The 23,412-nt window shown below is 54.1% G+C and overlaps 10 protein-coding genes across 10 annotated transcripts; 6 read left to right on the forward strand and 4 right to left on the reverse strand.

The window, feature by feature from the left end:
- Positions 1–470: 470 nt before the first annotated feature.
- Positions 471–1,817, forward strand: IUM83_09237 (uncharacterized protein; the record flags this gene model as incomplete). The annotated part of the gene is made up of 1 exon (XM_067933664.1): positions 471–1,817. One exon carries the CDS (start codon positions 471–473, stop codon positions 1,815–1,817), a length of 1,347 nt encoding a protein of 448 aa, XP_067799973.1.
- A 2,695-nt stretch (positions 1,818–4,512) lies between these two features.
- IUM83_09238 (putative WD repeat-containing protein) lies at positions 4,513–5,391 on the forward strand (the record flags this gene model as incomplete). The annotated part of the gene is made up of 4 exons (XM_067933665.1): positions 4,513–4,797; positions 4,877–4,946; positions 5,031–5,180; positions 5,270–5,391. The coding sequence occupies 4 exons, from the start codon at positions 4,513–4,515 to the stop codon at positions 5,389–5,391; spliced, it is 627 nt and encodes a 208-aa protein (XP_067799978.1).
- Positions 5,392–6,052: 661 nt separating this feature from the next.
- On the reverse strand, positions 6,053–6,595 carry IUM83_09239 (coatomer subunit zeta-1-like; the record flags this gene model as incomplete). Its single annotated transcript, XM_067933666.1, has 2 exons — positions 6,053–6,249; positions 6,316–6,595. The coding sequence occupies 2 exons, from the start codon at positions 6,593–6,595 to the stop codon at positions 6,053–6,055; spliced, it is 477 nt and encodes a 158-aa protein (XP_067799965.1).
- Positions 6,596–6,767: 172 nt separating this feature from the next.
- On the forward strand, positions 6,768–8,174 carry IUM83_09240 (WD40 repeat-containing protein; the record flags this gene model as incomplete). Its single annotated transcript, XM_067933667.1, has 4 exons — positions 6,768–6,774; positions 6,874–7,137; positions 7,208–7,991; positions 8,060–8,174. The coding sequence occupies 4 exons, from the start codon at positions 6,768–6,770 to the stop codon at positions 8,172–8,174; spliced, it is 1,170 nt and encodes a 389-aa protein (XP_067799990.1).
- A 264-nt stretch (positions 8,175–8,438) lies between these two features.
- On the reverse strand, positions 8,439–10,119 carry IUM83_09241 (NIPA protein 2; the record flags this gene model as incomplete). Its single annotated transcript, XM_067933668.1, has 5 exons — positions 8,439–8,860; positions 8,949–9,036; positions 9,135–9,317; positions 9,402–9,899; positions 9,976–10,119. The coding sequence occupies 5 exons, from the start codon at positions 10,117–10,119 to the stop codon at positions 8,439–8,441; spliced, it is 1,335 nt and encodes a 444-aa protein (XP_067799813.1).
- Positions 10,120–11,952: 1,833 nt separating this feature from the next.
- On the reverse strand, positions 11,953–13,023 carry IUM83_09242 (Glycoside hydrolase family 43 protein; the record flags this gene model as incomplete). Its single annotated transcript, XM_067933669.1, has 1 exon — positions 11,953–13,023. One exon carries the CDS (start codon positions 13,021–13,023, stop codon positions 11,953–11,955), a length of 1,071 nt encoding a protein of 356 aa, XP_067799904.1.
- A 4,041-nt stretch (positions 13,024–17,064) lies between these two features.
- IUM83_09243 (uncharacterized protein) lies at positions 17,065–18,030 on the forward strand (the record flags this gene model as incomplete). The annotated part of the gene is made up of 1 exon (XM_067933670.1): positions 17,065–18,030. One exon carries the CDS (start codon positions 17,065–17,067, stop codon positions 18,028–18,030), a length of 966 nt encoding a protein of 321 aa, XP_067799812.1.
- Positions 18,031–18,451: 421 nt separating this feature from the next.
- IUM83_09244 (actin-like protein) lies at positions 18,452–20,094 on the reverse strand (the record flags this gene model as incomplete). Its single annotated transcript, XM_067933671.1, has 4 exons — positions 18,452–18,575; positions 18,670–19,664; positions 19,754–19,817; positions 19,895–20,094. The coding sequence occupies 4 exons, from the start codon at positions 20,092–20,094 to the stop codon at positions 18,452–18,454; spliced, it is 1,383 nt and encodes a 460-aa protein (XP_067799817.1).
- A 124-nt stretch (positions 20,095–20,218) lies between these two features.
- IUM83_09245 (Heterochromatin-associated protein HP-1) lies at positions 20,219–21,977 on the forward strand (the record flags this gene model as incomplete). The annotated part of the gene is made up of 2 exons (XM_067933672.1): positions 20,219–20,295; positions 20,372–21,977. 2 exons carry the CDS (start codon positions 20,219–20,221, stop codon positions 21,975–21,977), a joined length of 1,683 nt encoding a protein of 560 aa, XP_067799816.1.
- A 492-nt stretch (positions 21,978–22,469) lies between these two features.
- On the forward strand, positions 22,470–23,330 carry IUM83_09246 (Histone H2A; the record flags this gene model as incomplete). The annotated part of the gene is made up of 1 exon (XM_067933673.1): positions 22,470–23,330. The coding sequence occupies one exon, from the start codon at positions 22,470–22,472 to the stop codon at positions 23,328–23,330; it is 861 nt and encodes a 286-aa protein (XP_067799815.1).
- Positions 23,331–23,412: the final 82 nt, after the last annotated feature.

Genomic DNA, 23,412 nt, shown 5'->3' on the forward strand with positions numbered 1-23,412 from the left:
GCAGCTTGAACCTCGCTGGCAATTGCTCGTTATCTCGATGTCGCTGGCTTGCTTCCAAGCATTTTCCGGTCGCACTTCCGCCTAGAAAAGCAGGACCGTGTCATTGATCGCGCGATGGCAAGCAGAGCTTGGAAGCACTGGCCTGCGCGTGCTAGACGTGCGTTTGTGGATCAGCACTGCAGGAATGATGGTGTTACCGGCGCTAAAAGCCTGTTTCGAATTGATAAAAGCAGCCATCTCATGTATAAATATGGTTGCTTTACGCTCTTACTTACTTCTTAATTTAGTATCCTCTGAAACTCATTACGGTACCATGTAACTAGCACCGATTCAGGAATGTGTGTACTTCAACTTGCTCCCCTCTTGGCACGCGCAGCACGCTTCACTCGCCACTCACAACGCAATTTACCGCCAGTAGCGCACTCCACCGCCCCCAAGCTCCTGACCCCGCTGTACACCGCTGTGTCGACATGAAACGCGCCTCGCTTTTCACTGCCCTCGCCTTCGCGCTGGCCCAGACTGTCGCTGACGGAGCTTTCTCCGTCACCTCCACGGAGCCGTCGCGTTCCAACGACCTCAACGGAGCCTTCATCGAGAAGGTTTGGACTGTGAGCGGCGAAGACGGTGACGTGCTTGACGACCTCAAGGTCCAAGTCGCAGGCAACGTCTTCGTGGACTACGACGCCTCGCTTCGTGCTGCCGACGGCGGCGTTGCCGCCAAGGTTATCTTGCGCAGCAGCTCACCCGACATGCTTGACCTTGTGGACGTGAGTATCCATGACGCGGAAGGCAGTGGATTCCGCGTCCACTACAAGAACACGAATGCCCGTGTGGTCGGCGGTGTTGTCACGCAGATCATCGTGAGCGACTCGAGTGTGGTTTCGAGCGTGAGTGCCATCCACGCGGACAGTGTCGTGGTGGGCGAGGGAGTTATGGTATTCAATGACCCATCGGCTAGCCTTAACCTCGACGTTAGCAGCGACGCCGAAATCTTCGTGGGATCCCTGACCCAGAACCAGGTTGCGCTGAAGTCCATTGCAATCGCCAGCTCCGGCGATGGCCACATACAGTTCCTGGCCTCTTCGATCCAAGCGGACAATATCGCCGTCAATCTTTCAGGGGACAGCAAGGCGGTCATTGAGGCTACGGACAAGATCACAGTCAACTCGTTGCTCTCATCCATCTCTGGTGATGGCAAGATTTTCGTGGAGACGGCTAATCTCCAGGCCCAGACGCTCTCTGCGACTTTGTCTGGCGATGGAAAGGTGTCGTACTCGTCCGCGGGATCATGTGTGAACGAGGTTATTCGTCTGAGCGGAGACGCCTCTGTCTACGCTGGGTCCATTGTCTGCAAGACCTCGACAGTGCAGACGTCTGGAGACGGCAAAGCCATTGTTCAAACCACGGACACGCTGACGTCGGTGGGCGGCGGATCCGTCAAGTATGTGAACGCGCCACCGCAGCGTATCGTGTCCAGCTCGATTTTCAGGAAGCACAGCAACGTCAAGCCGGCCAAGTACAACAAGGTGAAGACGCGTCGCCCGTCGATCCCGCCCACCAGAGCGCCAACGGACCTCACCATCGTGCTGAAGGCGGCCTGGTTCGGCGATTCCCCTCACGTCAACGTGTACTCTGGTTTTGGAAACACGATTGTCATCGACGGAACGGGGTTCGCGGTCACCGATATTCCAGCGCACCACCACAGTGTCGGACCCTTTGGCGTTTTTGTCGCTGCAGCGTTTGTGGCTGCCATCGCCGCTGTAGCCTTCAAGCTCCGCGAACGCCAGATCCGCGATCAGTACAGCCCGCTGGTGTAAGAATTCAAAATCGAGTCCTAGTTGCATGCAGGTTGTTGCAGCTCAAATACAAATCTCCAGTTATATCGCCTTGTACGGGAAGAATGGCCGATTACCGATTAGTGGTCTTCTCAATTTGCTAAGTAGTAGTGCTATCTTCTTGTCGTTTATTCTATCAGTGTCTGGAATACGATGCTTGTCCGTTGGGCTGAACATGACGCACTCGGAATATATCGTGGTTTCTTCGTTGGAACATATATCGCCTTGTACGAGGTTTCGGTTAATATTAAATTTGCATTGGGATGTGGTCCTAATCGTGTCGCCCTTGCACTAACAGTTTCTTGCATTCGAGCCACGATAAAGTAAAATAAAAAACGCGAGTGTTATGATATACAAACAAACAATTATTGCAATCTCAACAATCGTAAATAGAAAAGGTTGTACATGAAATCTATACCCTCGCTTACGTTTCCTCTGGCGATGCGCATTTCTATTTGTTTGGTCTTGTAATCGCCCTATCTACTTGCTCCATCACAGAGCTGCTAAGCCTAAAAAATGTTGAAAATTTGAATGTGTTGGTCTTATATTCATCATGTCCGATTGTCCTCCAACAAATAAGCCAAAATTTCCCTCGTCTCGCATTGTAAAGCAGCCAGAAAATCAAGAAAAGCTAGCTGATAGCTAACATCGGTTCTCTGGACTTGCGGCTGCTTATTTCTCTGCCAGATAGCAACTGAAGCCGTTCGCAGGGGTCAAAACGTAGCCTGAGGACACTGTTGCCGATTGAGATCTCCGCACAATCAATTATTGTGATTGACAATCTTGGCAATATTACAATAGCAATTATTTTTCCACTGTTGTCCGCAGACACATCTCTGAAAACCAACTACCTCGAAAATTAGAAGGTTGGCAATGGAAATGTTTCGATAAGACCACGAGGTTCGTGACAACACGCTGTGTCGAGTGTTGGTGCGTCTAGCACTATTGACATTGGCGGAATTCCATGCCGGAATCTCAGTGCTGGGATTTTGGCAGCAGAAACATTATCGTGCAAGCTACTAGTTCACTGTCGGGAGTCCCCACCTACGGGGGGGGGGGGGGGGCACCGTTTGGTATCACAGCGTCACTTCATCGTGAAGTCGTAGTTCACGAGGTGCTTGATCCTGAGTTTTCAATCGCTCGACGAAGTATTTTTCTATCCTGCCCAGCTACACGCCTTGAGTACTGGCTGGTTGGTTCCGGTTAAACTCAACACAGTGCCACCACGATTGCCTGTGTCAGACCGCGACACGCCAGCCGTGCGGTCCTTCGGTATACAAAGCCGGTAAACTCGCAGTTCAGTGAAGTTGCACAACTCGCTGCTGAAACGATGCAAACGCCGGCAATCACGCGGCCCGCAATAGTTCACTGGAGACAGCCGACACTCGAAATCTCCGCATTCGCGTCGGCTGCGGACACACAGCATGCCATTGCACCCTCAGTAGCCGCATTCTCTAGGGAGGAGGCCAGCTTACGACCATCGATATGATGGAAGTTGCGTTGACTCATCGTCGCAGTAAATGCCCAAAATTTGAGCATTGCACTAAGCCAGACGGTTTGCCAGCACCAACATTTTGACTATCACCACCACACATGGACGTGCTTCAACACCTCAGCAATCGACAGTAAATTTCCGCCCGACCAGGAGTTGCTACACGGAAGCTGCGAACTCGGCGCTTTGTGCGTCGGCGCCGACTCGGCGGCGAGTTTGAAACCTCAAGATTTGCGCGCAAGTCGAACATGCACCGTCGTCGCTGCGTGGACTTCGGGCTCAGTTGTGGGCATGGAAAACTCGGATTTGAGCGCTGGCTGGCTACAGACAAGTGTGTTTGTGCAGTTCCTCCTCAAGGGACGGTTGGCTGCGGGGGGGGGGCTCTCTAAAACTAAAACTCTATCTCCTGACATGTACATGGTTGATGAGTCAGACTCATCGCGCGTATGAGCCGAGAACGCAACGCGGACGTTCCCATTCCAGACGCGTTCGTTCCACTATCCGAGATCCGCGTCAGGATTCGGAGCTTGCCTGCCTGCCGCAATCGACGATGCTTTCTGCCGAGCAAGCTGTTCTGCTCGCTATGGGTTGTGCGTGGTCGTCTCCGGGGCTCTTCGAGGCGGCATGCCAATGCTTGCATGACCAATCCGGCACTGCGTGGGCTGCAGGTTACTAACGGATACTTTGGCGCGGCTGGCAGCCGAGGGTGCCACGCCGAGCTGTTGTCCACCAAAAAGCCTCTTGCACGGCATACAGAGCCCGAGAATGTTCGCAAACTTTAGTTCGTCCGAGACGACTTGTATGCATCCAGAACTTGGATATGGCATGGTCTAGCGTAGCCAGGGCGAACTCTTGCTGTCGTGCCTCTCATCCTCGCCGAGCCTCGGCTTCAACGCAGATGCAGCTGGTTCTCGCAATTGTACGGTGTGTGCAAGTGCAAGCGTTGGTCATCGCCGTTCAATTGACCGTCTCCACCAAAAACCCTCGAGCCACCCCACAAACTCGGCCACGCCACAGCTCTGCGGGTTGGACTTGATCGCCTCGCACGGTCTCTACCGCGAGTCGCGGTGGCATTCCAGCGGCGCGTGGAGTTCTGTTTCGCTTTTGCGTCTTGCTGCGGACATCATCTGCGCACCAGGGACAGAAGAGAGCATTTTGGTGGAACAGCGTTTTCCACCGAGAACCATGTGTGGCGTCGAGGACACCGAAAACGAAGGTCAGAACTCGGCGGCGAGCTCGCCGCACTCGATCAAAGGCTCGCTGGCCTTCATCCTGGACGACGAAGACTCAACTGGTAAGCGCAGCGCCAGCACAGCCCAATTGGATGCGGTCGAGCCGGCCGACGTCAAACCCAAGAGACCGTCGATCACCGGTCATGCAATCAGCAGTTTGTTGACTCCGACCAACTCGGTCGATGACGAGAACGAAGCCCGTGACGCCACCACACCAACCGCCCCACTTGCTAGAAAGGTATGTATCTTTCTAATGGTTGTGGGGATTTGATGCGATGATATGTTAACGAGTGTTCATGCAATTCACATGTTTGCAGGGGAGCAAGTACTGCATCGTTGAGGGCTGTGTGAGCCGAGCCAAACACGCGCGACGGTGCTGGAAGCATGGTAGGCAAATCGGGTTAAGAGAATCTACAGGTTATGGCGAATTGGCCTCGATGCTGACCCTTGTGTCGTTACTATCCATTACAGGCGGCTCGGTGAAGTGTAAGGTGGCCGGATGTCGGAATCGGGCCAAGACGAAAGGGGTGTGCTGGTCACATGGCGGCGGCACCATCTGCAGCGCCGATCAGTGCACGACTATCGCGGTGTCGAACGGAGTTTGCTGGGCTCACGGTGGAGGTGTGTTACGCCTGACAAGATTCGAAGCGCTGTTCTGGCCAGCCTCGCTAACTAACCACCCCCCTTCCTTTTCTTCTGGTGTCCTGCAGGGAAGCGCTGCGTGACACCGGGGTGCTCTCGACCTGCCTACGAGCGAACAAGGAATATGTGCTCCATGCACTACAACGTGGGCTCGGTAGCTAGTCTCCCCGCAGTGAAGCGGAAGGTATAAATCGACGGAAGTTCGCCACGCAAAAGTGCTTTTAGACTACCTTCGCCTTGCCAGTGCCCAACCACCGGCGCCTAATGTTAAATAACCAGTATTCTACCTCAAGACGTTGCCCGATATGCAGCGATAGCTTCCCGCAAGCACTTCTCTGACTGACGTGAGGTCAAGATGGGCTTGAGTTGTAGTTGATGGATAGTGTGCAAGCTTTCGAGGATGAGAAGTATGCAATCCACGCTTTGCTCGGGCTGGACGCAACATGGAGTGGTGCTGTGTTGCAATGGACTCGACGGCCAAGGACATTATAATCCTTGCTACGACTCGTACAATACATGTACATATTAGATCATGCATTCTCCATCATTGAACGAATCTTCACATTCTGGCAATGCAGCCATTAACCCTGGCTCACCACGAAAGCGATCTGATCTGTTGGATGGTGCGGACGAAGTTGCGCGTTCATCACCTATAAATCCGGTGGTGTGAAGCGCAGCACATCAGCTTCAACAGGTCAAAGCGCACATCTTGGCTGTAACTGGGACCATCGTCACCGAGAAAGATCAATCAAGATGCTCAACTTCAAACAGAGCATCCAACCTAACGTGCGGACCGAGTGAAAGATGGCCGTGAAGTTATCGAGATCTCGTCGTCAAGGCTACGGGGATCCCTACTTCGACGGGTACGGCTTGAGCTTGATCATCTGGTCGATGCTGGCCTCGTCCGCGTTCTCCAAGTGGCCTTGCTGCACCATCTCGTCCAGCGCCACCACCACCTTGGCGTAGTTCGCCAGCAAGCTGGCCTCGGTGAGCTTCTTGTCCAGTTGGGTCGTCAGCACCGCCTGCAATACCGCCATGATCTCGTCCACTACAACACTCCAAAATCACTTTAAGTACCTCAACTTCCACCTTCAACTCAACCTACAGAACGTACAGATGAGTTCGTCGTACTCCTCATTACCCGAGAGCATCAGCCGCAGCTCCCCAACCTGTCGGGCAACCACGAACTGCGACTCGCACACGAGCAATTGGCTCTGCGTCGGGTCCGCGTCTTTTCTGGCTTGTCGGTCGCCCCAGAGGTCCGGCATTTGCTTGCAAATTTGCGCGAGCTGGGCTTCATACGTCTGTCGAGCTTCCAGCGTCAGCTCCGGTTGGAAATACCGCGACAGCAACACGTAGTTGGCCTCGTTACAGCAGATCAAGCTGTGTAGCATGCTAGCAGGAAGGGCTTGCGCTCAGAGGATACTTGAAGTGGCTCGAGGTCTAGTTTCGACCAATGATAAGGAGTAAAATCGATTTTCCAGCCAATGAGTGATCGTGGATCTTGAAACGACGCAACCTTTCGTGTCCACTTTGCGATCTTCCAGCACTCAAGCGCCGGACGACATGGAAGGTGAATATGCTGCGGTGGACTCGACTCACCACCTTCATTGGCGATATTCAAGGCTGAAATATTGATTTCATGTGTGCGGGGTGCATTGATATCGCCCAGAACCGATCAAGCGCCTGGCGCCCAGCGTCACAATCAGCGACTGCGCGTCGGAGGTCTTCTGCACGAGGTTTTCACCCGACGGAAGGCTGCTAGCCGCTGGCTGTGGCGATGGAGCCATTCGAGTCTTCAACGTGCACGATGGCAAGCTGTCGTATACGTTGATGCAACCTCAGAGCAGTTTTGGCTTCGGTCTACCATGCACGGCCATCAGATTCCGCCCGCTCACAAGCGCCACCAAGACCAAGAACGTGCTGCTCGCTGCGAGTACGTAGCTTTGCTGTATAGAATTTGAGTTGGGACTGTTGGTTTCAAGTGTTTGGTTTGTGGTAATTAGATTCGAACGGGTCGGTGGAGCATTGGCACATCACGTCGGGCAAGTGTCTGAACGCCATCAGCAACAACCAGAACCAGTTGTACGCTCTGGACTACCGCGCCGATGGAGCGATGTTCGCCACAGGTGGGAAAGATCATGCCATTCGAGTGTACGACGAAGCTACGAAAGCGGAGGTGGCGTGTATGGACAGCGGCCACGGAACGCTCACTGCAGGCCACTCGAACCGCGTGTTTTCCATCAAGTTCGTCCCTGAGGACGACAACACCATCATCACCGGCGGGTGGGACAACACGCTGCAGATCTGGGACTTGCGCGTCGGCTACTCAGTGCGTGGAATCTACGGCCCTCACGTGGCTGGAGATGCCGTCGACATGAACATGCGCGGAGAAATCCTCACAGGATCCTGGCGCCCTGAAAACCCGCTCGAGATCTGGGATTTCGGATCGGGCAAGCGTATGCTGACTGTGCCCTGGAACCAGAGTGCTCTTCGATCTGAGCCCTGCTTTATATACGCAGCTCAATTCTCAAAGTCGAAGACTGGCCAGCAGCTCATAGCTGCCGGGGGAAGTGGCTCCAACGAGGCCAAGGTTTTCAACCACGACTCTAATAACAGGCTTGTCGGCACGATTGCAGGTCTGAGTCGTGGTGTCTTCTCGCTAGACTTCGCGGCGTTCAACGACAAAATGGTGGTCGCTGGTGCTGATGCGGCCATTCGTATCATCGACATCTACGACCATATTCCAGGAGAAAAGGGCCGTGAACGGCCCACAACACCATCCATCAGGTTCGTTCTCGAGTAATTTCTTGCTACGTTTCGTGTTCTAACTACTTCATGCCTGTTTATCACAACAGAAATGCGTTGATGCCGAACGAAAGCCTGACTCGTTTGGCATCGCCGACTGCGAGCACTGAGATGTTGAAGGGCCCGTCCTCACCGCTACACAAGATGGCAGTAGACGACGACTAAGCCTACAATTTCACGAAGACTGGAACACATTCAAACAGAATAGCCAACAAAGGGAAGATTCAGGACTCGGATGAATTTATCAACAACGCAGTGAACATGTTTCAAAAAGTACATAAGTACAGATCTTCAATTTCAATTGTTCACATGCGTCTTGTAGTTGTCCAAGCACCTTCAGCAACGACGCTCCATCCTACTTCTATTCTTTTTTTGCTAGTATATGCAAGCACCCTGCCTCCATCACTCGCGGCCTTGGGGCTAGTTTCGTTAGATAGATCCGCTGTACAACCGCTGCTCTTCGAGGTCGTCGCCGTGGTGCCTCCGGCCTTGGGGGCCATGCCAGTGGCCAACAGGGTGGCCATTTCGATGGCCGTGGTCGTGGCCATTAGTGAAGCCATTCGTGTGGCCGTTCGTGTAGTTCGTGTATCCGTTGGTGTACCCGGTGACGAGTCCGCTGTGGTCGCTAACTCGGCCGTTCGACGGCGTGTACCGCAGCGGTGTGTGCTCGTTTTCTCGGTCATCGAAGCTTTTCCGGCTGTACGAGTGTCCCTGTGGCGAAAGCGGCATGAGCGCGCCGAAATGACCTGTCAGGTGAGCACGGTGGCCCGGCGTGGTGTGTTCAGGGTCTTCCAGGTCGTCACCATCGCTTTCGCCGTGCTTTGCCAACAGGTAAATGCCCATAATAATAACTGAATCCCACAATCCCACAGATATGCCATTAGTTTCAGGAGTCGGCATGATGCACCACCACCACACACAAGAAAAGCGCAAACTCACAGGCAAGCGCGATAGGCAAGCAAATCCAGTCGAAGAACGAGAAGCGCGTGTACTTTTCGTAGAATACCACGCCGCCAATAACGCTTGACTATAACCGTCAACATAAACAACAAAAACAAGATGTCAGTTTCTGGTTGAAGTGGATCCTTGTCAAAGTCGCAGCCTTGAAGAGAAAAAAAAACGCACCCCGATCCAGAAGCACTGGAACATGGGGAACACACTCAGCGTGTCCCCGGCCATAATGGCGCGGTTCAGCAGGTCCGTCTGCAGCACCAGCGTGCACATCATGCCGCCCATGAACAGGTACGTCGTGAAGTACACGAACTGGTTCTCGCCGCTGAACGTCAGGATCAGCAGAATCGACGCGCACTGCAGCAAAAAGAAAAAATAATAAAAAATAAAACATCAGAGACCCTCTCTACCTGAATAAAAATTCCACCCAACAATACATACCTTGGCCAGCAGCACCGAGAAGGAGCCGAAGATGCCCGAGGCCGTGGCGTACATGAAGGGCAGCAGGCGGTACTTGGACTCGTTGAGCGCCCGGGGCAGCCGCGAGATGGCCTCGATCTGGCCGAAGATGCCGCCCAGCACGGCCGTCATGACGCCCAGGTACACGAGGAAGCCGAGCTGGAAGAACTGCTTCTCCAGCTCCAGCAGCGACATCTGCTCGTCCGGCTCGTTGGCCACCGTGCTGAGCACGACGCCGATGATGATGAGCAGCGTGCCCAGCACGTCCGACCTGGTCAGCACCTGGCCCAGCCACAGGTGCGCGAAGAACACGTTGGCCAGCACCGTGAAGCCGCCGCCCACGGACGCCACCAGCGCCTGCGGGGCGAACCCCAGCGCCTCGAAGTCGCCGATGGCGCCCAGCACCACGAGCACGAGGCCCGTGAGCCACAGCGGCCGCGTGTAGTACGTCTGGCGCTCGAACACGGGCTTGTCCTCCTCCTGCGCCAGATAGAGTATCAGTTATCTCGAGTGCGCACTCTGCGCGATTATAAGCATAGAGAGGGTCAAGACGCACCCGCACGTGCGACAGCTTCTGCACGTTCACGCCCAGGTTCGAGAGCACCGCGGACGCGATGACGATGGCCAGCCCGATCCACTTGCCCTGCACGTTGTCCGCGTCGTCGTCGGCGCCCAGCAGGACGCGCGCCACGCCCGTCATGACCCGCACTGAGGAGAGAGAGGAGAGCTGCGCTCAGGTCTGATGCCGCGGTTTTAGTTATTTATAGGCGAGGGGATCTGAGGCCGGAGGAGGGCCAACGTGATATTTGCGGGAGAGATCGGCGCGCTGATTGGGCGCCGAAGCGGCGTCAAATATCAAAGTGCCTGGTGCCGGCGCTTAGAAGTGGCTTTTAGGCCGTCGAGTTGTGACTTTTGAGCGGCAGATAGTACTCGGGCGATGGTGCTGCTGGTTCTGGGGCTAATACAGTATCCAGGCGCGCGAATTGCTGCTTTGCTACATACGTGGCGCGTAGCGACGAGTGACGACACCAAATCCATAATCAGCCCAGCGGCTCGGCCAATGGGAGCAGAATGTTGCAGTGCGATTGTGCTGGGATGGCCACCATCCCGCCATCATGGCGTGCTGGTGCCTTGCAGACTCTTGTCGAGAGGAAACTGTACATGTATTGCGTCCAACGAGTCCAAGTCGGCGGGGATTGGCGCGGAATTGCAACGTTAGACGCGAAACACGCAAATTTCGCGGTTGGAACACGCGGTTCAGCGTGCGTTGAATTCTTGCGCGGTTTGTTACGGCTAAGTGCACAGATAAGCCCGACGCTTCTTCCATGAGAAATGCTCCGTTGCCACACCATGCGGGGCTGTCGGAATTTCCGACTCGGAAATGAGTGTCGTGGCGTCGCCGTTTACGCCGCTAGAGGGCGGAAGTACACATGCAGAAGATGTTGTCGATTGATCGAAGGCAACTTTCCGCTCTGTCGGCTCGTAGTTGAAGTGGAGAAAGCAACAGTTGCTTTCGGCGAGGAAGTCAGTCAAGGAAAACCGCGTCGTTCAGCCGCCTTCTTCTCGTGCGGCTCTGACTCGCGCTGGTCTTTTTTAAAAGCGAAAAACGAAGAGAAGACTGATCGTCCCCACGACGCTGTCCACTTCAACTTGTTGCCGCGGGTTTAGAAAAACGCGTCTGCTAATTCTATTTTCTGACTTGAGCTGTAAATATTCGTCGAACTTGGCTTTGTTACGTCCGATTATTGTAAATTGGCTGTTCGCTGCAGTAGAATGCACCAAGCGCATTGCCGTACGTACCGCAGTACTTTTCATCAGTAGCGAAGCAAGTGCATGCATTGTGGCCTCCACGTTTGTGTGCTTGCTTCGTGGTGTCGCGTGAGTAACAGACCCAAACTAATCCAGCCGCTTTAACCTTTTTCAGTCTTTCAGCAGTGCTCGAAGCGCCCCACCAATCTCCCAACGCGTCCAGATCAATCTCCAATAAGTATTTGGGAGGTGGAACAAGGAATTAGCCGGTGCTATGACAAGATTTGGTGGGACGCATGCAGCGTCATCCCGACTCAACTCTGGATCCACAGGATCCGAGCAGTGCGTGAGAATGACATCACGGACGAGTACGTCCAAGAAGCCGCTATCTGGAGCAGCGCTCTTAGACAACTCCAAGCCATATCACGACGAGATAAATCACGGTATATCTACAAGTATGCACCGAAAGCTTCGCGGACGAGACACAGATACCATCTCATCAACAGATCGTATCACTGATACGGTCTGTTGATGTTCCTGCGGCGCTGATACCGTATCAGCGCCGCAGGAACTAACGTTGCCCGATCTAGGATTAGTGCAGCGCATGAGAGCTTACCAACTCTGTATCCTCTAGAGTGACAAAGTGAATAGACGCACATTCTCTCTAACTTGTTCAGTCTGAGCGTGTTGAAGTGCAGGGGTATACTTCAATGACACAGACAACAACGCTTATATGTATTGCTGGCTTCAAAACCATGGCCGATATTTCCTTTTACAATAAAGCTCACGCGCGTCCTTGGGTTTGAGCAGTCTCACTTGATGCACTGGCTTGGGTTGTCGACTGCTGCGTTGCCGTGTCAGCTGACGTCGTCACGGGCCAACCACTGGAGAAGTCGAGCTTGTTCCATCCGAATTGCTTCTGGCCGTCCGCGTAGCCGATAGTGGTGTTGACGTAGTGGTAGTACAGGATCGGACCATACGTCGGGTCGTCGTACACACCCTGGCCACCAGGACCGTACACATCGTCGTGCGTCCCCATAACAATGGTGCCGCCTCCTTCAGTGCACAACTTATCGTCCGCATCACGGAAGTCCATGACGCCGGGTTTGGACCGACACACCTTGATCTTGTACTCCTCTCCGTCCGCCGGCTTCTTCGTATCGAACCCACAGCAAACGCCGTTGGAGTAAAACAGGTAATTGTAGTCGCCGTACCTGAACATATTCGCACCTTCGTCGGCGTGGATGCCAGCAGGTTCGTACGCGAGCTTAGCGTACGTGTTGGGGGTCGCAGACGTGGGCGGGTCATCCATCGCCACTTGGAAAATACCTTCCTCGTAGCTACCGAAGATCATGTAGTTTCGGCCGTCTTCCACGAACAAGTTGGGGTCAATGGCATTGTACTCGCTCGAATCGTTGCTCTGCACGCCGGTGGACCCCAGGTCCTCCCACGTGCCAATGTCCATCGTCGTGGAAGTGGCAACACCAACTGCAGCCAGGTTGTGCCCGTCGAAGGCCACAGCGCGAACAGCAGAATAGTACACGTAGTACGTGTCCCCCACGAGGTGCACGTCGGGAGCCCAGGCATCCATCTTGCCGTCCCAGAGTTTGATGCTCGTTCCATCGGGCAGGACGGCACCCTTGTACTCCCACGGACCGGTGATGTCCGGCGCCGAGTGAACCGCGATGCCTCCACCCGTCGAGAAGCGAAAGTACGTGCCGTCGGCGCGGCGGATAATGCTCGGGTCGTGTGTGTTCACGCAGACGCCTGAACACGGTTCCGGGTTGACGTACGCGCCAGTGGCTGCACCGATCAAGGCAAGACCCAGCGTTGCAATAGGGAGGAATTTCGTCATGGAGCCTTTGTGTGGGCGACGGCGAGATTGGAAATGAACTGGACTGGTCGAACAGCAACGAGATGGTGAAGATGGGAAGTTCCGGCGCGGCAAAATGGTAAAGGAGCTGCATTTGCTTCCAGAGAGAGAGTCATCATCATGGTTGTGTTGAGTCAAAAAATTACATCAAAATCGTGCAGCAGCCTGAAGTCTTCAGGCTTGTGTTTTCAAAACACAGTTTTGATACTGTACAAGTTGAACCAAAACACAATTAATCTCAGCTGGAAGATCCGCCTCAAGGACTTGGCACCTTAGTGATCTTGACCAAGACCTCAACTGGTGTTCCTGCATTGAGGTATCAGTGCAGTGAGGTGATAGTTACACCAGGGCTGAATTATAGCACACGGGGAACTGCCGCAGGTGTTTCGTAGCGATATGATGGATAGTCAATGTATCATTTTCTACTTGTAGACGCTTGGTTAAGTAGGGTTTGATACGCTAGGCAACACCGCAATCGCTGGAGATGAGTGCATTTGCTGCATTTGGCTGTATTTCTGAGCAACCTGCAGCTTCTTAAGCCACTCGCGGAGTTGTTCATTGTGCTCGCACTGAAACAAGTACAGGCGAGTAAGGTGGTGCACAGCCAAGCAGCAGTGCGCCGCCAGCCTGGCGTGGGTCTTGATGCCGCGTATTCTAGTCACGGTAGTCCCTGCAACGCTCTCTTCTCCGTCCTCGGAGGAACTGTAGACGGACCCCAGCTTCTTTGCAGCGGCAGCTCGATGAACCGAAGATGTAAGGGGAGCAACTCGAACATCCGTCGCATGTGCCATGTCGACAACATCCGAAGCCAAAGTGACTCCATAATGGCGGTATATCCGTAGGATTCCATCGGCCAGCACACACCAGCGAGCACTTGTATGAAAACTTTCCAAAGTCGACTTCATGTTGAGATACCCGCAATGCGAATGCTGCTCTCCGAACGGGCGAATATGGACATTTACAAGCCATCGAGGCCTTCCTCTACTACGAGCCGTGCCTTCGTGTAGGTCCTTTTCGTCGAGCTCGTCAATGAATCTGGCCGCATTTCCCCCTGCGTCAGCTAGCGACAGTGGTTGATGCTGCGCTGTCTTGGGGAATATTTCAACATGATCCACGAGCTCCAATTCAGTTGCAAGACCTGTTCGCCAGCTATCGCCTGTTTCAAGTAAGCGCAGCACCGCTTGGCCGAGGAAAAATGTATTGGGTCCGTTCTTACTTAGTAAAGTGAAACAAAAGGTGGCGTTGCCGTCCGCTCCAGGCACAAACATCTTCTCGGGCCACACGATTTCGAGTTCCGCTGGCCCAGTTGTTCCCAATGATCCGCCGAGAGCTGTCGGTTTTCGCACGCTGGTTTCAAAACAGAAGAGCTGGGTGTCCTCGTCGTTGCCCGAGACCACAGTGATGTACAAGAAGGGGTTACAAGAAAACCCATTGCCCAGCCGCAGCTCTTCCAGAGAAGAGGAACTACTAATTCCCAGACCGAGGCCTTGCCCAGTGCCAGACGAAAAAATTCCCCGCACACGAAGAGCATCCATAACGTAAGGCTTAAGTCGCATTCGCTGCAGCCGCTCGAAATGTTGACGAGCTTGTCGTCCTCGCAGCATGGCTTGGATTTTGATGATAGAGGCTTTCTTTGTTGCAAATGTAGCGGCATCTCTCATCATTCGCACATATGCAGTTAGAGCATTCGCCAAAACCTGTCGCTGAGCGGCAAGATGTACTGCTCGTGCCTCAGCTGATCGCTCGTCATACTCGACCATTAGATCGTTGTTGCAATGCGAACAAAGCCACGATGAGAACGGCGTACTGGTCGTGCTCGTAGTGGGCACGACGAATGTGAGTTTGGTCTTTTTGTCTTCTCGATCGTACGCAGCTAGATAGCAACGAGCGTGGGCCACAACGTTGCATGTGGCGCACTCGAGCTCACCTCCAGCAAAATTACAGTAGTCACAGCGTGAGGCACGCTGACATCGAGTGGCGTCGAAGGGGAACCGAGTCGGCACAACTTTTGGAGGGGGTTCCAACGCCGATGCCTTGATTTTATCGTGGTAGCTCTTCCTTATGGCCGACTTCGTGGTGTCGGCGAAACTATTTTGTCTGTATTGACGATGGAAAACAATGAGATCGCTGGCCTGACGGCGCAGTAGAGATAAGTTCGAGCCCTCACGAGTCTTTTGAGGAGGCTTCGACCTTCCTTGAGGGTCCATGCTCATCTCGTCCAGTACGGTTTGCAATGACTTGCGTTGCGGGTGTCGGTAAAGCGCCGTGTCTTCAAAGCGTTCGAGCAGCGGTTCGATATCTCCCCGTACTAAGTCACCCTTGGATTCATCTTGAAACTTGGTCGCCCAGTACGACGAGGAGCGTAGCATTCTATCGTGACCAGAAGTAGTGTGGGGCGATTCCAGGGCATCCGATTCATTTTTTGCTGGATTGGATAGCGCTGGTGTCGAAAAAGGCGAGACGGATATTCGTTGCTTGGGCTGAGGGTTGATCGCACTCGTTGGGGTGTTTCCACCGACCTTCACTGGGGGCAGGCGTGGCAGCGAGCTCGACTCACGCATGGCAGCAAAGCGTTCAACGCTTATTGGAAGAGATGGACATGGTACGTATTTAGTGCATCGACTTTAAACCAGCAAATTTCCAAGGATGCAGCACTTGCGAACACCAACGCAGCAGTCTTATCGCTCTAAAAAGAGCGCCATTGCGCTGCATCTTATGCCCTCCTGTCGTTGTTCGAGGAACGGCGTTGGTTGGGATGGAACACCGTGTTTTTCGTATTTCTCTTTTCGTCACACCAAGCACCAAAGCAACCTGTACGCGTTTATTTAGTTCAGCTACCAATACTTACTTGAAGCTTCAAAAGAAGATAACTGTGATCGTCAGATTATTAAATTACATCGCTGTGGCAAGATGTTGCACGCTCCCGTACTACCGGCTCAATCTCACCCGTCTTGTCACAGCACAAGATGCCTCGGAACGGGAAATTAGGCCTCACTCCGCAATTGTACACGTGCTTCTCTAGAGGTTGTCGGAATGCCTGGCCTCCCTGTTTCTAGGAGAAATACTGTCAAGGCTGCCAAACGACTGGTTTCAACATTCAGGAATCGATGGTGGATTTGGGGCGGAATTATGGCATCGGTAGTGCTGATGCTTCTGGGCAATTTCCTTGTCATTAAGGCGAGTTTGAGCTCCTTCGAGCTGGCAAAGACCAAGGGGAAGGCGCGCAGCATCATGCACGGCGACGTCGAAGCCGCTATTGCAAACGTTATTCTGCGGAGTGAAAATTATAGTGACACCGTGACGAACACCACAGTGGAAGCCGACGACCAAGTTGCAACGACCTCCAGCTCGGACCTAGGCACTGCCAGCGCTGTCGCGACAAGAAGTCCGAGGACGATTTACAGGGCAATGCAGGGTGATGTTGATATCGTCATACCAAGCGAGAAGACAACTACACAGACCAGCACAGAGATAAGTTTTGGTCAAGCTACGACAATCCGCGCAGAAGAAAGCAATGATGCACCTACGGTGAAAGCTGTCGGTGTGCCGATAGTTACAAGCGAATCCGGACGAAAGAATTTGTTCATGGCTACGAACGAATCCCGTACGACTTCGCCACCAACCACTACAAATGGGCTTCAGAACGAGGTTTTCGAGGACAAGGACGTCCCAGGACTAAGCAGTGTTTCGTCGCGATCACCTAAGCAGATGTTGCTTGACAAGTGTTTCAACTTGCAGGACTATGGCCTACCGGAAGCTTTGCGTTCCTCATCGAATTCATTTTGCACCACTGGCTCGAACGGCTCTCCATACACGCTTTACCACGTACCTGACACAGAATTTAGGGCCACACAGCTCAAACATTTTATGCTTGACATGCGAGGCGCACAAGTATCTCGAGACATTAACTCTGTGGCGCAAGATGGTGGCGCGCATGACCCAAGATTCAGATACAAGCCGAACGCGGTTTTTTGTAGTTGCGATGATCCTCAAGACGCACCCCATAAAGCGCCAGACATCTGGATGCAACTCCTCGCTGACACCCCTACCAGCAACTACGTTGTGTGCCAGCCTTTTTCGTCGGACGTGCGTGATGACACGCTGATCCTGAACCGCGCGGTGATCTTGACGCGGAAGGACGACCACAATCCATTTTTTCAGATTTCGGGGATTCTCAACGCATGGATCATGATCAAAGTCCTCGGGTGGGAAAGTAGCTCCACACAGCTCGTTACTCTTGATCGAGCACTGCCATCGCCCGTCGACGATCTACGACACGCCATGCTAGCTCCCAATCGCGTCGTTATCGGTGGTGATGAACTTCAAAAACGCGTTTTGCACCTGGAGTCGGCGTTGTTGGCTCCGTATGAAGCGCGAGGGCCGATGATGAGTCACTTGAACGACGTCCAACCCTGCTACGCCAACGAAATGATCAAGGATTTCCGAGATGAGGCTCTCAAAAACATGAATGTCGCTCCACAAAAGACCGACCCCAAGCGATGTTTGATCACCATCATCTCACGAAGACCCTACGGCGGACGAACTGTACAGCGTGTGTGGCAAAATGAGGGAGAAATATTGCACCACATGCGCTCGGAGTACAAAGGCGTCTATCGCTTTGGGGAGTGCGAGTTTCAGTCGCTCGACTTCGTGAACATGACGATGCGTGACCAAATGCAAGTGATGGTGGACAGTGATATTGTGATCGGCATGCACGGCGCCGGAATGGTCAATGTCATGTGGACTCGACCCGAGACTCTTGTTATCGAGATCTTTCCTCGACAACGGTGGCGTTGGGGGTATCGGAATCTGTGCCAATATCTTGGGTGCGCGTGGCGCGAATTTCGCGGCGGGCAGGATATGTTCGTCCGCACAACAGATCCGAACGACATGGACAAGCGTGTTCAGTACAACGAATGGAAGCGGTTTTTTGATCCACTCTTTCGTGCTGCTATTGCAAAACTGGAGCAGAAGGTTGAAGCTGCATAGACCTACTAAGATAGATGACTGAATAGACTTGGGTAGCCCGAAAACTATCAAAGCTGTACATGGGGGTAGGTGTCCACTTTAGATAACAGTCTTCGAGACTTATCGTCAAAATCCTTAGCAAAGCTGAATCTCGATAGAAACACTAGGATCCGACGGCCCGCGATCAGCACAAGTCGCAGTTCCACCAAGGCCGACCACGCTACAAGATACAGCGCCAGCTACCACGATAAATGATAACTTTCTGGTGAAGCTGGTCAACCTTGTCTGGACCGCTCTACATGGTCAGTACGCGCTGAAATCGAACAACGCCGATCCCACTTACCGTTGCTGTAGCCACCGGAGCAATGGATAGACCAATATTACTAGGAATTAGTTCAATCGACTCTTGATTGATTGAAGAGACCAAATGCTTTTTGATCCTTTAGAAGCGTTTCAGACAAATGTTGCTTCCGTGTTCTTCATATTCCTGCTTGGTCACGACTCGTCCAGAAAGCGCGTCAGACTCCACTAGTGAGCAGCAGCCTCTCCATGCAGCGAGTATTGGACTGGAAAATTAAACAACAAGTCGCAAACATTAGCACCATAACATCGGAGACCCAGCTTTAACTAACAGGACAACTGCAACCACCATCAACTTACTCCGATGGCTCGTTCAGTTCGATGTCATAGTCGTCAGGCACCAAGGACCGCAGATCGCGCTCCAGTCGCCGCTTGAAGTTCTTGAACTTTGTGTTGCCACCGACCAGCAAAATATTAGCGTAGAATGCGTCGGAGAGTTCTTCGGGGCACGCCTCAACAGCCTGAACGATCGTCTCCGCGATTCCTGCTTGGTTAAGACCAATATCCGATGGATTGAACAACACCTCCGGCACCGTGATCATCTCGACACCCATTTCCAGAGCCTGTTCATCGTCCGTCGGTCTCGTGGGTTGCTGCTGATCAGCTGATGCTTCTTCTTCCGCCGCTTCTTCCTCCTCCTCCTCCTCCTCCGTGACAACCTCCTCCTCGTCTTCCCGGCAGCGTCCTTCAAATCTACGCACAAAATCGGGTAGAATCCAATGCTTGCGCTCCTGTCGATCGGAGTGATACCGCTTGAGGTCGTTGTCAAAATCCAAGGAGCAGTAGCACAGCGCCTCCTTCAGCTCGTTGATCACCGGCGTGTCGTCCATGACATTCCACTGACGGTACGACACAATCTCCTTCAAATAGTTGGTCAGCAGCTTGCCACCGACATTGATTCGCCTCACGCCGGGCAAATAAACCTTCCTGTCAATGACCGGCACCACATGAGTGAACGAGAAGCCCGAGTCCACCACCAAATGGCAGGACGAGGTCGAAAACCGAAGCGGGTCTTCGTCTACCACCGGTGGAGGCGTCGGCGGGTCTGTCTTGCCCTTCTCGCGTTTCTTCCTTCCAGGACTCCGCTTCACAGGCTTCTTCAGACTCTCCTGGAACTCCCGCTCACTGAACTCCGAGTACGACAACACACAGCTCTCCGCCGCGCTCACTCGTGCGTAGGCCTGGAAGCCCAGCTCCTCGAATACCACCTGGTCCATGCTCTCGTTCACGACTGTAGGCGCCAGCAACGGCGCTGTAACCACGAGCGCGTGCTCGGACGGGTCCACCTTGAGCATCTACAATGGGGCAATGACAAATAACCTCGCGGTTATAGTTTGTAACCCGTTCATATTACAGAGTGTCACTTCAACTTCAACTGTCTTACCTCGGTGGACGTAAACAGGTGCGTCCATAGCTCGGACTCGACGTTCCAGTTGACACAGTACCCCCTGCTCACATGTCGCAGATGTCCGTAACCCGTCAGCGTACCCATATGCGTACCCCTAGTGTAACGTCTGTGTGTAACCTTTGCACTGGTCGAAGGTAGCGTAACTTGGCGCGCTGCCGCTCGAGCTCGCGCAGCTTCTGGCCCATGAAGACCGCCGTCGGGTTGGCAGACGTCGACGCCACATAGTTGGCGAGGATTGACACGGTCGGATCCACGCCCGGAGCCACCACAGACGCCTTGAGCGTCGCGCCGCCGGCGTCCAGTGCCACCACCTTCATTGTGTAACTGAGGGGGTACGCTCATAGGTTACGGATACAGTTACATAATCAGGTGGGGGTACAATGGGGGTACAGTATCCCAATCAAACGGAGACGAGGACGCACAGGACCTGCGGCGGAGACCATGACCGAGCTGGAGGCGCCCGCCACGCGCCATGCCGGCGCCGGCGCGCCGCCAGCTGTCGACCGGGAGAAGGAGTTGTACGTGGCGGTCACATCGCGCCCGCTCTCGCTCTCCAGCTCGCTCTGTAGCGCTCACAACCTTCGTGTCTTGTAGCTTCACCACCTGGCTGCGGCTCATGGAGCGCCTCAAGGACGCGCAGGACCTGACGCAGGCGCTGCAGAGCGTGCTGAGCGCCGCAGACGGCGCCGACGCCAAGCTGCAGGACGCGCGGCACCAGACCAAGTTGCTGAGCGCCAACGACAAGACGCTGTCGGAGCTGGTGGCGCTGCTCAACGACTTCTTCTTCCGGGACATCGCGCCGGCGCTCAAGCGAGCCAAGAGGGCGGGGCAGCAAGTGCAGCAGCAACAGCAGCAGGTGCAGGACCCACTGGACCAGTACCTGGAGCACGGGGAGGAGGGGGCGGCCATGCCGCAGACCTTCGTGGACGACATGAGCGGCTGGGCGGCGCTCGACGCCCCGCAGTCAGAGGAGAATACGCCGGCGCCGACGTCGACGCAGGTGGAGAGCAGGGCTGACGACGTGGCGTCGGACGACGAGATCCCGAGCGACAGGTTCCACGACTTGTTGATCGCCAACAACCTCAAGGTGACGGCCATGCAGGCGCGGGATTACTCGGCGATGGTGCCGCAGCGTGTCGCTCAGCAGCCAGCACCGCCGTTGCCGGCAGATCCCCAGAGGAATGGCGTTGACGCTCGGACGAATGCAAGCCCACTGGCTGCTATGGCGAGGAAAAGCGGCAGGGGGAGCAAGATGGGCAAGCGCGGTCGAGTGGCGCCCCCGCCCATCGTGACTGACCTGCCTCCCCGGTCCGCGTCTGCGCGGTCTACGCCGCGCACGCAGTCGCGGAGCCCGGAAGGAGCAATGAAGAAAGATCGCATTGGAAAACGAGCGGCTGCAGATCTGGTGGCTAAGCAAGTACTGAAGACGCGCATATATGGAAGTGCGAGGGAGTACCTCGTTAGGTGGAAAGGAGTGGCGCAGCCGCTATGGATCTCGCGGCGGAAGGCGCCTCAGCAGGCAAAGCCATTGATTGATCAGTTCGGGGCGCAGTTACGCACTCGGGAAGCTGAGTTGGCACGACGTGCCGCTGCGGACCAGACCCAGGCCCGCAGTGGAAATGCGAAGAGGAAAGCAGCGAGAACGGGGACAAGTCTGCGGCAGCAGACGTCCGGTACTCCCGTCGCTTCGAAGGCGCCGGAGGCTGAGTTCTACACTGTCGACCACATCGTCAACCACCGGACGCATTACAACAAACGCCAATACCTTGTGCGGTGGGAGAACTACGACGCGAGCGATGACACGTGGGAAAACGGCGATAAGTTGCGCGTGGATGTGCCAGACATCGTCGACGCTTACGAAGCGCAACTTGAACATGATCAGACTCACGCTGAGGCACTCCAGTCGGCCATATCGGAGCTAAATCGCGATACCGCTGTGAGATCCAAATCCACATCAAAGAAGCGGGGTCTTGCCGGGGTCTCCGTTGAAGATGCAGCCAAAGACAAGACACAGTCCCTAGACCAAGGAGATGATGACCAAGCCAACGAGAAGCGACGACGTATTGCTACCGAGAAAGAAGTCCAGGGCAACGGTGGTGTTGCTCGTGTGTCCAACCAATTCGACTTGGAGGAGGCGGAACTGGAAGAGTTCAGCGAGGACGAGTTTGCGGACATATTGAAAACTCGACGACGGGTCTGATGTGTCAGCAGTTTTGAGAGGAAGGAGGCTTTGTGTGCGTCGAAATGCTACGTATAATTCTCTGTAAGCTTATCTTCGTTCACAGCGCATGTTGAAGTGTCCATAAAAGGCTACGTTGGTCTGCTTCTCGCGCGAACCTTACGTACAATCGCGTCACTATGCTGTATAGGGTGGAAGCGTCATGCTCCGCTTCGGATTAACCGTCGTTGTCGAAGGGAGCTCACGTTGTGCTGATGAACGGTATCCTGTGATGGTACAACCTGCTGACACCCCAAGAAACGGAACACAATCGTCTGCTTCCTACCCGGAAGCGGCAATTTTTGCTTGAACTCCCCATCGGGGGCAACACCCTCAACTCTTATCGAGGACAACGTTCCTTATAAATATGCTCCCCGAAGCAGAGCAGGTAATTAATTCGCGAGCTATTATTGGCTGGAGCACTTCAACGTCATGTCTTTTCGCGGTAGATGGCTACACTTGAGGCGTGTCACCATGGGCAACGCGGCAGCGGTCCAAAACGTGGCCGAGAGCTCGCGACGACGCTTGATGTTACAGCAATACAACCGCCAGCCGAAGAACGTGCTCATCAGCCACTCGCTAGTCCAGGCCTTTGAGCATCGTCGCCTCCAGAGCCTGCAGCCTCATGTACGCCGCGGCAAACGGTCCCCAGCAGAAATCCACCAAGCCGTGAGCAGTAAGGAGCCGCTGAAGTCACTGCCACTGCACGAGATTTACGACGTGTTGACGTGCGATTTTGGGGTCCAGCTGTCGTTGGAAGAGCTGCCCGTAGTGCTTCGACATTTCGGCTGTCGGCTAGTGGAGTCGCCAACGGCAGCTTCGAGCTCTGGTTCCGGTGAGGACTGGTACTCTGTACAGGAGTTGGTGCGCTATGTAGCACCTCGTCGGATACTTCGGCAAGTCAAACGACCACTTGAATGTCCCCGCAGCGTCGAGTTCTCGTACAATGGCGTGACAATTTGGCAGGCGGCAAAGATGGGCGACTTAACGGCGATTGAAGCTGTTTGCGACGTTCACTTTGATGCCTACCGCGCTCTCGACGACTTTGACAACTCGCCGCTGTACTATGCCAGTTTGTGTGGTCGAGAAGTCGTGGTAGACTTTGTGCTGAGAGCCTACGAGAGGGAAGGCCGCCAGGCCCCTCCGGACGAATTGCTGCGTTGTGTTACCAATGCACTGAACCAGCAAATACGCGGGTTGCTCCAGCAGAAAATAACGCTGGAAGAGGTGCTTCTGGCAAAGGAGGAAGATTCCGACAGCGGTGAGAACGGTGATGATAATGATGCGGCAGGCGGGACATGGTTCGGTCTCATAACTGGCGACGACGAAGAATGAGAAGAAGCGCAGTAGATCAGTATCAGAAGATTGTAACATTTGATTGCATTTTCATTTTTTTGTTCCAGCGATTTTTGGTGTT

This window comes from Phytophthora cinnamomi, assembly GCF_018691715.1.
Source record: "Phytophthora cinnamomi strain GKB4 chromosome Unknown Contig3, whole genome shotgun sequence".
Classification (NCBI taxonomy): Eukaryota; Oomycota; class Peronosporomycetes; order Peronosporales; family Peronosporaceae; genus Phytophthora; species Phytophthora cinnamomi.